Source organism: Acomys russatus, chromosome 11, assembly GCF_903995435.1.
Source record: "Acomys russatus chromosome 11, mAcoRus1.1, whole genome shotgun sequence".
In the NCBI taxonomy this organism is placed as follows: domain Eukaryota; kingdom Metazoa; phylum Chordata; class Mammalia; order Rodentia; family Muridae; genus Acomys; species Acomys russatus.
In genome coordinates, this window is record NC_067147.1 from 38,457,989 (window position 1) to 38,470,951 (window position 12,963).

The 12,963-nt window shown below is 50.5% G+C and overlaps 1 protein-coding gene across 1 annotated transcript in view; it reads right to left on the reverse strand.

Moving 5' to 3' along the window:
* Slc29a3 (solute carrier family 29 member 3) overlaps positions 1–4,754 on the reverse strand; it is a 33,501-nt gene extending 28,747 nt beyond the window's left edge. Inside the window, exons 1-2 of the mRNA XM_051153101.1 lie at positions 4,668–4,754; positions 1,818–2,116 (exon numbers count right to left, since the gene is read on the reverse strand). Coding sequence (XP_051009058.1) covers positions 1,818–2,116; position 4,668 — 300 coding nt within the window. The 5' untranslated portion in view covers positions 4,669–4,754. The remainder of the gene's footprint in view (positions 1–1,817; positions 2,117–4,667) is intronic.
* Between the last annotated feature and the right edge of the window lie 8,209 nt (positions 4,755–12,963).

A 12,963-nucleotide genomic window follows, 5' to 3' on the forward strand; every position in this document is an offset into this window, starting at 1 on the left:
TTTGTTTCAGTTCCTGGAGCCCCGTCCCACGTATCAAAACCGTGTGGGTGGGGTGCGGGGGTATGCAGTACTCATGTGACATCTTAGAGAAGGCCAGTGTGCCCTGGATTTTAGCTACATCAGTCAGAATCCCTGGGCTAGGTGTCATGGTAGTCCTGGAAGCGGCTGCCAGTGATTCAGGCATGGGCTGGGTGGAGCCCTGGGGGTGATGCTCACAGACAGACCCATTCACTATGTGACTTTCAGCACACAAAACTAAGCCAATCAGGCTGGAGAGATGGCTCAGCGGTTAAGAGCACTGGTTGTTCATCCAAAGGTCCTGAGTTCAATTCCCAGCAACCACATGGTAGCTCACAACCATCTGCAATGAGATCTGGCCCGCTGGCATACATGCAGGCAGGATAGTGTATAAGTAATAAATATACAAACAAATCCTAAACAAAACAAACAAACAAACAAACAAAAAAACTAAGCCAATCAAGGACCCAGAGGGACTCCAAAAGAAAGATAAGTGGCACGAACAAGAAAGCCATCACCAGACAGAGCCTCTCAACCTAGGGCTATCACCAAGAGCCAAAACAATCTTTCTTCAGGATGATGATCATCACTCACCTGACCTGTGGTACTTTGCTCCCAACCAGAGTGAATAGACTGGTACACTCTGCCTCCCCTACCTGTAGGGCCTCCAGTTTATTACGGATGTTACAAAACTCTGCTTAAATGTCTATCTTTGACAGCTCTGTGTGTGTGTGTGTATGTGTGTGTGTGTGTAAGTGTGTGTGTGTGTATGTGAGGAGGTGTGTGATATATGGAGTGTGTTTGTGGTATGTATGTGTGTGGTATATATGTGCATAGTGTGTGTGGTATATGTATGTGTGTGTACGTGTGTGTGATGTATGTGTGTGTGTGTGCATGTGTGCATGATGCATGTTAACATGTGTAAAGCCTTGGTTCTAAGCGCTAGGATACACAAAAAGACTACATTTCCCAGCTTTCTCTGTAGCTGATAGAGTCATGTGATTGATCTGGGACCAATACAATATAAAGAGAAGGCAGGTACAACTTCTAGGAAGTGTTCTTACAAGCAACAGGCATTTCCTCCTTTTTTTTTTTTTCTTTAGATTTATTTATTTATTATGTATACAATGTTGTGCCTGCATGTACACCTGCACTACTACAGAGGAGGGCATCAGATCTCATTATCGATGGCTGTAAGCCACCATGTGGTTGCTGAGAATTGAACTCAGGACCTCTGGAAGAGCAGCCAATGCTCTTAACCTCTGAGCCATCTCTCCAGCCCATCATTCCCTCCTTTCTGTCTTCCTACAGAAGCCACAGTGGCTGGAGCGTCAACAGACATCTTGGACTATGAGGTGACCCTGGACATGAGAACTACATGTGCTGAAGCAATCCACCTGCCCGAAGTTGAATAGGACGGAAAAATTAGCTTCCCTTGAGTCAGCTACTGCTGTTTGGAGTTTTCTGTAATTTATAGCTGCCTTAATGCTGTAAGAGTCATACCTTCACATAACTGGGGGCAAGGATTCTGGGTTCTTGCATGTACCATCACACAATGTACAGAACCACCATGCCCATCCTCTTCCCACAGGTAACAGCAGGCAATCTGAAGTATGGATTGGGTCTGCCCATCTCTGATCCCTTAGCCTGAGGAGGTATGAGATGAGGCCAGGGTACCACACAGATGCAGGGCGTCTGCATCAATACCCACATTCTCAGCATGTATCCCGCCCCCTCGAGCACCCCTAAGTATGGCCTGGCTGCAGCGTCCCTGTTCCTGTGAGGGAAACAGCTCTTACCAGGATGTCTGTGTCCTCGGAGTCCTCTCCCGAGGCCAGGTTGGAACAGTTGCGGAGTTTGAATGCCCAGTATTCCTTGGCAGTGACAAAAAAATTCCAGGGCAACAGGCCCCCAATCCCCAGGCTGAAGAAGATGATGTAGGCGCCATTGAACCGATCCTCCGGCCTCTGCAGGCCAGGGGCTGGGTAGTCTAGTACTTTCCCCAGCAAAGCTTCCCGGTCAGCCTCATGAGGGTTGCTTGAGGCTCTGTAGGCAGCATCTGAGCTGTGGTACACCTTGTCCTCAGAGGCGAGGGCCACTGTGGGAACAGAGAGAAACACAGACAGAGCAAGTGAGCAGGCATTGAGGCTGCAGACTGACCTATGCTGAGAGACATCTTCTGGTCTAACCTGGCCTTGATGTCTGGTTGGAGAGTTTCAAGTTTCAGAATCAGGAAGAAAAAAGATCAAACTAGAGCAGGTTATCAGAACTGTAGTGACCTCAGAGGTCATCCAGCTACACGAAGACAACACAAGGCAGGGCATAAGTATGGGGCAGGCAGTGGGTGTGGATTAAAGCTACTGGTGCAGGACAAGCCTGGGCTAATGCGTTCACATGGGAATCAGAACCGTTGATGGGTAAAGAAGAAGCCCCCACCTCTACGCAAAAAAGCGTAGAACACACTATTTGCATAAGGTAAGAGGAAACACACGTACATGTGCTCGTCACACGTTAGAAGACACACAGGGGCCTTCTGGCAGTGGGTGTCTTTGGAGGGAGCCAGGGCCCCCGCAAAGAAGCTTCACTGCTAATTTTTATCTTTTGAGCCTTTTGAATGTGAACAAAGTGCTTTAGATGGTCAATCAAGTTGGGCCAGTTAGGCGAGCGTGTCCCTGTAACCCAGTAGCACTCTGGCAGCGGAGGCAGGAAGATCAGGATTCAAGGTCATAGAGAGTGACCTCTGTTACACAGACTAACCTAGACTAAGAACTGCAGTACTTCAGAATACCACCACAGTGGTCACACCCAGGGCGTGAGCCGTGACCGGTGGGTGTTAGGTACTGAACACAGATGAGAAAACACAGATCTTTCTGAGGCTCAGAAAGATCAAGCCACAAAATAAATCAAGCTGGGTGGTAGTGGTGGCGGCGGCACATGCCTTTAATCCAGGGAGGCAGAGGCAGAGGCAGGCAGATCTCTATGAGTTCAAGGACAGCCTGGTCTACAAAATGAGTTCCCGGACAGCCAGGGCTACACACAGAGACTCTGTCTCGAAACAAACAAACAAATAAATAACAACAACAACAAAGATAAAGCCACTTGTCCAGGTCACAGTGGCATGAGATAATATAGTCAAGAGGAATGGAGAGACGACTCAGCCATTACAGGCTAGGCTCCCAATAAAAAATATAAGAGTTTGGTTCCCAGCACCCACGGCTGTCTATACACACACACACACACACACACACACACACACACACACACACAAATAATAATATAGTCAAGCTGTCTGGGTGCCTCGTGGGAATTCTCCACACTATCCTCCAGGGACAGTCTGGGAATGTGACTCTGTCTGCTGGTTCCAAGTCCCTTCAGACCTCCTTCCTGAAGCAAGAAGCCATAAGCAGAGATGGCCCAAGGGGACTGACCCTCACCAACACTGCTGAATGGAGTTTGCCGGGTCAGACATCACCCCCAGACTACTGTGGCTATGCCATGGAGCAGGCAGGCAGAAGTTCTAGTGTTCTGGCTGGCTGAGCAGGGCCTCTCTCTAAACTTAATTCACATGGAGAACAAAGATGGCCATCTGACCGGACAGGGCAGGCATGGAGCCAAACACACCTTTAATCCCAGCACTCAGGAGGCAGAGGCAGGTGGATGGCTGTGAATTTGAGATCAGCCTGGTCTACAAAGTGAGTCCATGACAGCCAAGGCTACACAAAGAAACCCAGTCTCAGTGGGGAAAAAAAAAAAAAAAGAAAAAAGAAAAAAGAAAGAAAAGTAAACAGGAACTAGAGCAATGTCTGTTAAGAACACTTGCTGTTATTTCAAAGGACCTGAGTTCGGTTCCCAGCGCTCAGGGCAGGTAGTTCAACTACTTGTAACTCCAACTCTATAGCATTCAATGCTCTTTTGTAGCATTTGTGGGCATCTGGGGGCCGGGGGGGGGGCGGCACATACCTGCACAAAGACAGACATATAAACAAATTTTTTAAAAAAAATGTAACCACAGAGGCCACCAGAGAACTGGCAAGGAGCCGTTCCTACAAGTTCAGCCTAGGAGAGTAGCTGCAGGGCCCAGCGTGAGTCACCCAGACCCACACAGGGCGGGAGGCCCTTCTCAGCTGCGGAGGCGGCTATTCATCAAAGACCACCCAGCCTTGACCAAGCACCTGAAGTTGCCAGGGATCCTCTCTAACTGGGTCACGGGCGGTGCAACAGACTGAGCAAAGCCTTATTACTCTTTATAAAAGGTGGCTGCGGCTTTGGATGACTAGAGAAAGACAAAGAAAGGAGGGGAGGCCACGAAAGCTTCCCCAAGCCAGGCTGCCCCTGCCTAGAGTCCTGGGGAAATCGCCAGTCAGAGCTGGAAAGGATAGGAGTCTGGGGACTGAGAAGATGCCTAGCCAGTCCGTGTGTGCCCCGATGGCTCCTGAGGACCCAGGCTGGGGACAAAGCGAGAATCCAACTGGGACATGTCCTCTCCACAGAAACAGCTGTGGAGCCCGATCTGGACCCGGAAAGTCTTCTGGATCCTTCGGGCTGACCTGTCCCCACACGCAGGACCAGAGAGTGAGGCGGGGAGGCCAGGTTCAGCCTCGGGAAGGGGAGACCCAGCCAAACATGGGGGCCGCCGCACCCGCACTTACTGTCGCTGCAGCTGCTACCTCCACCAAGTCCGAGACTCGAGCCACTGCGACCTGGGCTCAGCCAGGCCGGGCTCCGCCCTTGTCCTCCCAGCCCCGCCCAGCACTTCCGTGTTTTCTGACTCCTCCCACCAGGTCCCGCCCCACACGCGCGCCCCCACCTGGCCCATGGCAGAACTGCAGCGTCCATTCGCAAAGTGCGGACTGTGAGGCTCCCCAGCCAGGTCCTGCCCTGCCTCCCTGTCAGTAGCCGCCACCTGAGCCCTGGGAGAATCCCTTCCCCTACCCCGCCTCGTCCCCTGGGGTGCCACACCACTATCTGAGCCTCTACTTCCAGAGCAGGATGCACCCCCAACCCCCCAGGATGAACTTGACCTCCCAACTTAGGGGGCAGAGACTCAGAGCTTGAAGTTATTTGGTGGCAGTGAGCAAGGCCAACTCGCCCACTCACAGCAAGTGTGTGTGTGTGTGTGTGTGTGTGTGTGTGTGTGTGTGTGTGTGTGTGTGTGTGTGTGTGTGTGTGTGTGTGGAGAGGCAATCCAGATGCTAACTCTGCAGAAAAGAAACGTTTGTGAGGCTTTGAGATCATAGTTCAGGAAAGAGCTGAAGATGGCTCCAGCGCTTTGAAGAGCACGGCAGAATCGGGGCTAAGCAGCAGGCCTGCTTTGCTTTGTTTTGCTTGTTTGTTTTTGGTTTGTTTTTTGAGAAAAAAAAAAAAAAGTGGAGAACCGAAGGAAACACCCAAGAGTGACAGAAGTAGCTGGGCGGTGGTGGCGCACGCCTTTAAGTCCCAGGCAGAGGCAGGCGGATTGCTGTGAGTTTGAGTCCAGCCTGACCTACAAAGTGAGTCCAAGACAGTCAAGGCTACACAGAGAAACCCTGTCTCAAAAAAAAAAAGTGTGACAGAAGTCTGGGAGCTCTTTCTACCCATGCCCTTAAAGCTGGGTGACCTACAGCAAGACTCTTCCCCCACTGCCCTGACAGGGGTGTGGGGTGGAGATGGGAGGATCTGGGACCCTCGCTGGGGGTGGGGGGTTGGTGTGGGACACATACCTGTGCTCTCCCTCCGAGGAAAGGAGGCAGGGACAGGAGGGGCAGAGCAGGAGGTGGGTGCCTTCCTGGCCTAGACCAGAGAAAGGGTAGGCTCAAGCAAGGCTGGTATGAGACAGTCCCAGGGGACTTACTGGTGCCTGATTTAGCCAAGCCCCTTTTAATAAGTGTGGAGGGGAGAAAAAAAAAATTAGAATTTTCTCTATCCTTCATGGTTCCTATTTGGCAAAGGATCCCTAACACCGAAGACAAAAGTAAAACAACAGGCTTTTCAATAACGTGCAACACAGACAGACACATATACATACACATGCATACTTACAAACACACATACACACTCATCTATATATATATATGCACCCTGGACACACACATACACACATATACACAGACATGCACACGCACATACTCACATACTCACATACTCACATACATACATGCACACTTACAAACACACACACACACATACGCAACCATGCACACACATAGGCACACATGCACACTCACATACACACATAAAACGTAGTCCATCCTCCTGGCTCCACCAGCCTGTGCCCCACCCACGCCCTTCTCCTCAGGTGAGGGAGTACCTTCTTTGAAGTCAGCCTGGCTGGCTCAAGTGCATCCATCGGGGTTTACCGGTAGATGCTGCCATCTTGTGGTCATATTCGTCGACTGCAACACTCCTGTTTTAGGCTCACCATTCTTTCTTCGGGGTTCCAGCCCCACCCCACCCCACCCGCCAGTGTACTTCTAATATTCCTGCAATAACTACTTCTAATCCAAGTCCCTCCCCAAAGTTGACTCCTGTCACCACTCATTGATGTGTGCTGGTTCATCGGCTCCCTCAGGAAGTTCTGGCCTTTAAAAGGGGACTCCTGCCCTTGAGCCCTCAATCCACATGTAGGACAGTCCTTTACTTTCGTCCTGAGTCTGTTTAGAGCCAGGGTCTTAATAACGCCCTGAACACCCATGTCTCTGTTTTCCTGTTGACCTGGGCGGCTTACTTCAACCCAGTTTATGAGTGTCCCTGGAGAGCCACTAGCAGTCCGGTGGGTCCGCTGGCATCCATACCCACCAGGGCTTCCCAGCACTTCCACACACTGAGGCTTCTCCCTCACCTGCTTCGCACTCCAGGGGCACACCCTACCGGCAAGGTCTGCCCTCCTGTCCCCACTACCCCATTTCTGCATTTACATTGAGGAAGTCCCTCTCCCAATGCCTTCTTAGTTTTGTCCCCTTTCTGCTGCCCCCCCCCCCCACACTCCTGCTTCCCTATCCTGCTCCAGAATACACTCCCCTTTCCTGCTCAAGAGCCTCCTGGACTCACGGACCCATCTCTTTCTCACACTCTCCATCCCATCCCACCCTCTGCGCTGCTCTCTTTCTTTGCTTTCTGATCTCTCATGTTCCGGCTTCCTATGGAATTCTAACTCACATAGACATCTGTATGCAAAGCTCATATGTGAATAAGTGCGCATGATAATGACGATATCACCGCCCACATCCCAGCCAAGAAGCCCGCGTTAGTTACCTTTCTTATTGCTGTGATAAGATACTGGGCAGGGGCTGGAGGGATGGCTCAGTGGTTAAGGGCACTGACAGCACTGACTGCTCTTTCAGAGGACCGGAGTTCAAATCCCAGCACCCACAATGGCAGTTCACCACTGTCTGTAACTCCAAGATCTGACATTCTCACATAAAACATATATGTAATGCAAGATACCAATGCACATAAATAAAGGTAAAAAATAAAAAATAAAAATAAAAAGATAAAAGAAATACTGGGCAGAAGGAACTTAATGGGAGGCTTTTCTTGGCTCACAGTTTGATGGCTCACAGTCCATCATGGTGGGGAAGTCCTGGCAGGAAGGTCTTCTCTTCTGTTCACTATAGCTTAAAATAAATGCCCTTTACAAGCTTCAGTGTAAAGCGGTTATTATACCATGAGGGTGGGGGGTGAGGGTGGGGAGGTGGTGTGTAGGAGGAACAGTCGTCTCTGCCCTGTGGTTTCTGCAGCATCAGTAGGGAGGTTCAAAGGCTGAGGCTCCCACTGCCTTCCTCACCTGTTTGTGTGTCCGGCGGTGCTGACAGTCGCTGGGACCTAAGCTGGAGTCCCTGACCACAGTCCAGCACCTTCTGGCTGTGACTTCTTAGGCTTTGTTGCATTGTGGTGATGGTCTCTGAGGTTGATCATCCTTTTGTGACCCAGAAATTATCCAAGCAGGATTACCTCAAAGCTGACCTCTGTGACCCTCCCTTAAACTGGTCCACAAGGGTAAGGGGGAGGCTGGTGGGGGGGGGGGCGGGGAGGGTGGGAGGGAGCAGGGTTCAGATGACTGTGAGTAACCTTCCAGGACCAGCTTCACTGAGGCTAAAGTGCTTGGGGGTGTATCAAGGATTATTTAGTTCTTGGGGGTGGGTGAGGGGGTTCCCTGGGTAGGTGTATACTATTGGCTGGGGCTTCAGGTGCTAGGAATGCTTTATTTACATACCAAGAATTCCAGATTCCTGTCAGGCAGGTCCTTACCTCAAGACAGGAACAGTTGAAAGTGCATTTTAGCCAAGGGCTACAAGACTTCCTTCAGGGATGCGGGGTCATCCTTAAAGACACTTTCCAGAGAGTTGTCTGGACACGGCAGGACTTTGACCTTAAATAACAGGGTCTTCTGAGAGACATCCAATTCACTACGTAGAACGGCATTGAACTCTAGATCCTCCTGTGCTGGGATTTCGGATGCCCACGACCACACCTGCCTGATCGCCATCTCCAGCTGGAGGAGTGCCCATTTTGGAAGGAAATTACAGCCGATGGGGAAACTGTGTCAGAGACCCCAAGACACTTTAGTGCTGCAGCCCATGCCAGGTCTTGTGTAGCTGCTTAATTTCTACAGTATTTGAGGACTCCCTTGATGCTCTTTTTCTAGTCACAGCTGCTTCTATTTCTGTCCAGGTGCATTTTCCACTGCCCCCCCCCCCCACCCCTTTCCCATGCTTGCCTCCACCTGCAATTACTTCTGTTTTGCGGAGTTTGTTGTTGTTTTGTTTGCTGCTGTTGTTGTTTTGGATTTGTTTGTTTTTTTGACCCAGGGTTTCTCTGTGTAGCCTTGGCTATCCTGGACTCACTTTGTAGACCAGGCTGCTGGCCTGGAACTCACAGCTATCCTCCTGCCTCTGCCTTCCGAGTGCAGGAATTAAAGACAAGTGCCACCACGCCTGGCTCACTTCTGTTTCTATCAAGATTAGCCTGTTGGCCTGTGGAAAGACAGCTTCAGGGTGGCCAGATAACTCAGTGAAAACCAGCTCCAAAAAATTGTCCTCTGTGGTAAATGTGTGCTCCCTCTTATACACATTAATAATAAATACATACTTTTGTTTTGTTGTGGTTTTTTTGTTTTTGTTGTTTTTGTTTTGCTTTGCTTTTTTAGTTTTTCGAGACAAGGTTTCTCTGTGTAGCCTTGGCTGGCTGCAGTCATTTTGTAGACCAGGCTGGCCTTGAACTCACAGCGATCTGCCTGCCTCTGCCTCCCGAGTGCTGGTATTAAAGGTGTGCGCCACCACCGCTCGGCAATTTTTTTTTTTTTTTTTTAAAGGATCTCTTTCTAGAGTCTGGAATTCTAAGTTGGTTTTCTTTTCATTTTATCGATATTAATTCACCACCCCGTTCTAAGTCTCGCTGCTATTCTCATTCCAGACCAGAGGAGGGCGCGCCTGAGCTGCCTGAAAACAAAAGCAGTAGAGGTTCCCTAGGTGATCATCCTAAACAAGAGGGACTGTGGAGCTTTGGGGCTCCAGATCCTTCCTGGTTCTAACTACATCAGTTTCGGGCGCCATCTAGCGGCTAGTTTCTTATTGTTCCTGTGGCGCGTTGGCAGGTGTGTGGCTTAGCCGCAGTACCCACTGCCAGGTGTTCCAGCTCTCCTTTTACACCAAAGTCCATACGAAGCCCTACGGCCCCTGTTCTGCTGTGGCTTGGGGGGAGAGACCGTAGAGCATTTGTGCAGTTTTGTCAAAGTGGAGACCTGCTGCTTCCTCCGGAAGTGCTACAGCTGCTTCTCTTGCTCCCAGAAGAGCCTCGGCTTTGACTTCAGTCTAGATACCTAGTTCTGAGGCTGGCTTCTGTAACCTAGAGTTAATGGTGGGTTGGGAGACACCTCCGTCATCTATAAGTCTGTCATCCCTGCTCTCTCATGCTGCCAGCCGCTGGACTTCACTGGCCTCTCTACCCCCTACTAACTCAAAGACAACCACTTTCTCTCAAGACATGAAGGAACCATTCTTCCTGTTCTCACCCTGCCCTTGGTGTATCACCTGAAGATTTCATTTTTTCATACTCTGAATTGTCCAGCCCATGGATGTCTGTATCCATAACTTCTCACCTTAGACCTGCCTCGCTTGCTCTCCGAGTCACAGGTGCTGGGGAGTCAGAGCTGGCAAGAGCCATATTAAATACCTCACACTTGATTTCATCAGCATGAACCACCTGCTGGGAGACTCTTGCGGAGCACAGTGCTGTCTGTCATCTGTGTGGGACTGCTGCCACCCTCCTCTCTAGATGGGGCATTTGCAGTGTAAACCATTTGTGCCTGGTATCCAACCCACCCCCCCACCCCCCGCCCAATGTGCTCATGTCTTTCTGGCCCTGGCTGTGTGGCACCCAAATGGCCACTCAGTTGGGGCACATTCTACTGAATGAAAAGACAAATGCGTGCCTTATTCCATAGTTCCTCCCACCTATGCTCTGTGTTTTAAGCCTTGGCTGGTGAGCAAGGCATGATCCAGGGGCCTGACCTGCTGGGCAACTCTCAGGAAGCCCATTTCCCTCTTGACCCATTTTCTCTTCCATGGGATGAGGCCGTTGAGCTGGGTCAAGGGCTGGATCTCTGAACTGCTGTGGAAACATGAGCAGAACAGGACAGTCCCTCCGAACTGCCATTCAGATACCAAAATGACATCAGACCAGGACCTGGATTTTTTTTTATTAGACTAGGAAATATAATTTATTTCATAAAAATTAATCTCATTACAAGAAGAATGCTAAAGGCTATTTACAGGTTGTTTACAGAATGAATGGGTAAGGCTGGGACCATCCCCAGCGTATTGGAACCCTTGGACACAGAGCCATGTTCACACCCCTGTATCCAAGCTCCCAGCCACCTTCCCTCTGAGGATGGGTGGAAGGGGCTGACTCAGATGCCTGGGAGCTTCAAGATGGGGACCAGAGGGCCCTGAAAGATTCAGGGATGAGGAGGGTCTCCATCCTTCAGGAGGCGTCTGACCAGAGCTCAGGAACCTGGGCCCCATTGAGAGAGGGCAGGAGAGGCACATAGGAGATACACTGACTGACCCTGTGACTTGGGGACAAAAAACAGGCATGCCCACCTCCAGTGGCACAAGCCTGGGTACAGAGACCATGTCCACATGTGGGGACAGGTGTGTGCATTCTGGGAGGGGTGCCCTGATGTGTCCAAGCTGAAAAGCACAGGCATGCACGCATACATATGCACACACACACACACACACACACACACACACACACACACCCCACATATGCACACACTCACCCATACACTGGCAAACATACATACACCCAAGAAGACACACAAATACCCTGCAGAACCGGGCAACACCAAGCTGGTCAGGAGTGGGAAGGAGAGGCTCCATCTTATTGGAGGCAGGAGTTAAAAAACCCAACCCAAACAGCCCTGGCTCGGCCCAGAGTTGGCAGACATTACCTAGGCTGTTGCTACAAAACTGTCCAGTTGGAGCCCAAGCGTGGGCTCCATTTAGACCCTCTACTCCCCAGATGCTGGGCACCTTCTAAAAGTTAGATTGTAAACCGGGACCTACTCACTAAGTGCTCCGCCATCAGGCCCAGCCAGGCAGGTTTCTGAGGATGGGCAGAGGAGAGCATGCACACCTCAATCAACTTCTCTCTACTCCATTCCCCTCTGAAGCCCCCCAAAAGTCTGGGAACCCAAGGGGCCTCATGGAGCTTCCCAGGATATAAAGGACACCGGTGGCCATAGAAAGCAGTCATGTGCCCCAAAGTCACGCAGCACAGCTACAACTTGGCTCCTGGTCTTCCCTCTTCTGTACATGGGCTAACAGTGACCAGTAAATCTATGCTGCAGGGTTGGGCATCTTTGGCAGGAAGAGCTGGGCCCCACCTCTGGAGCCACGGCAGGTAAACCAGAGCAGGAGTTTGTTGGGTCTGTGACCATGACACCTGCTCCCTTTCAGAGGCCCCAACTTTCAAAGTCTATCACATGCCCAGGCTGGTCTCAATGGCAGTTCAGGGAAGTTTTAGGGCAAGCCCTGACTCTGGGGTTCGTACCCTTCAACAGGACATCTGTGCCTACAATGTGGTTCTGGTCACCCCCTGTGGGCTAAAGGGACAAGGATCCATCTCTTCCACTTGTGAGACATCCCAGAATGGGCCTTCTATTTAGAAAGGCTACCTTACCTATCTCCTGATGCCAGCAGGAGGATGAGAGGGTAAATCGAGGTGCAGGAGCACAGGCTGGTCAGTGCCAGCCTAGACACAAAGCCACCCAGCCTGGGAGAAAGCGGTCTCCAGAGGACCCCCTCCCTCTCAACCACTGGGCCATATCATCAGACCAAGAATCACCAGAGTACAGTAGACCTTAACGGTCGCCCTGGGTTACAGATGGCCTAGGCTTCCATGGAAACTCTCAGAAACCCAAGGAGGCCACAGAAGAGCATCTGCCTGGGGGCTCCGGAGGGTGGGAGGACTGCCAGGCCCCAGGCTCTGCTTGTGAATTTAGAACTCTGCCATGGTTAAAACACAACCTCAGCACAGCTGGGGAAACTGAGGTCTTGTCGTAGCAAAGCACTCCCACGTGTTGTCCATCCCATGCACTCAAGCCCATGGACACACTCCCCTAAGGCCCAAACCACAAGCATATCCACTCTAGACCACATTCAAGAATAAAAGTTTCCTTTTTTTTTTTTTTTTTTTACCCTTTTCTTACTTTTTTTTTTCTTAAAAAGGATCTATCCAAGTATCTGGATAATAAATCATTTGCGTTTCCTAGGAAACTGGGTTTTTTTCCTCTTCCCTTATGGTTTTTGCACTCTCATTGACTGAGTCTCAGACTTCTGATGCTTGTGTGCTTTCTTTCTTTCTTTTCTCTTCTTTCTTCCTTTCTTTCTCTTTTTGCTTATGGACAGGAGAAAGCAGTTTGTCTGCTCTGAACATGACCTATCAAAGAGCATGAGGGATAGA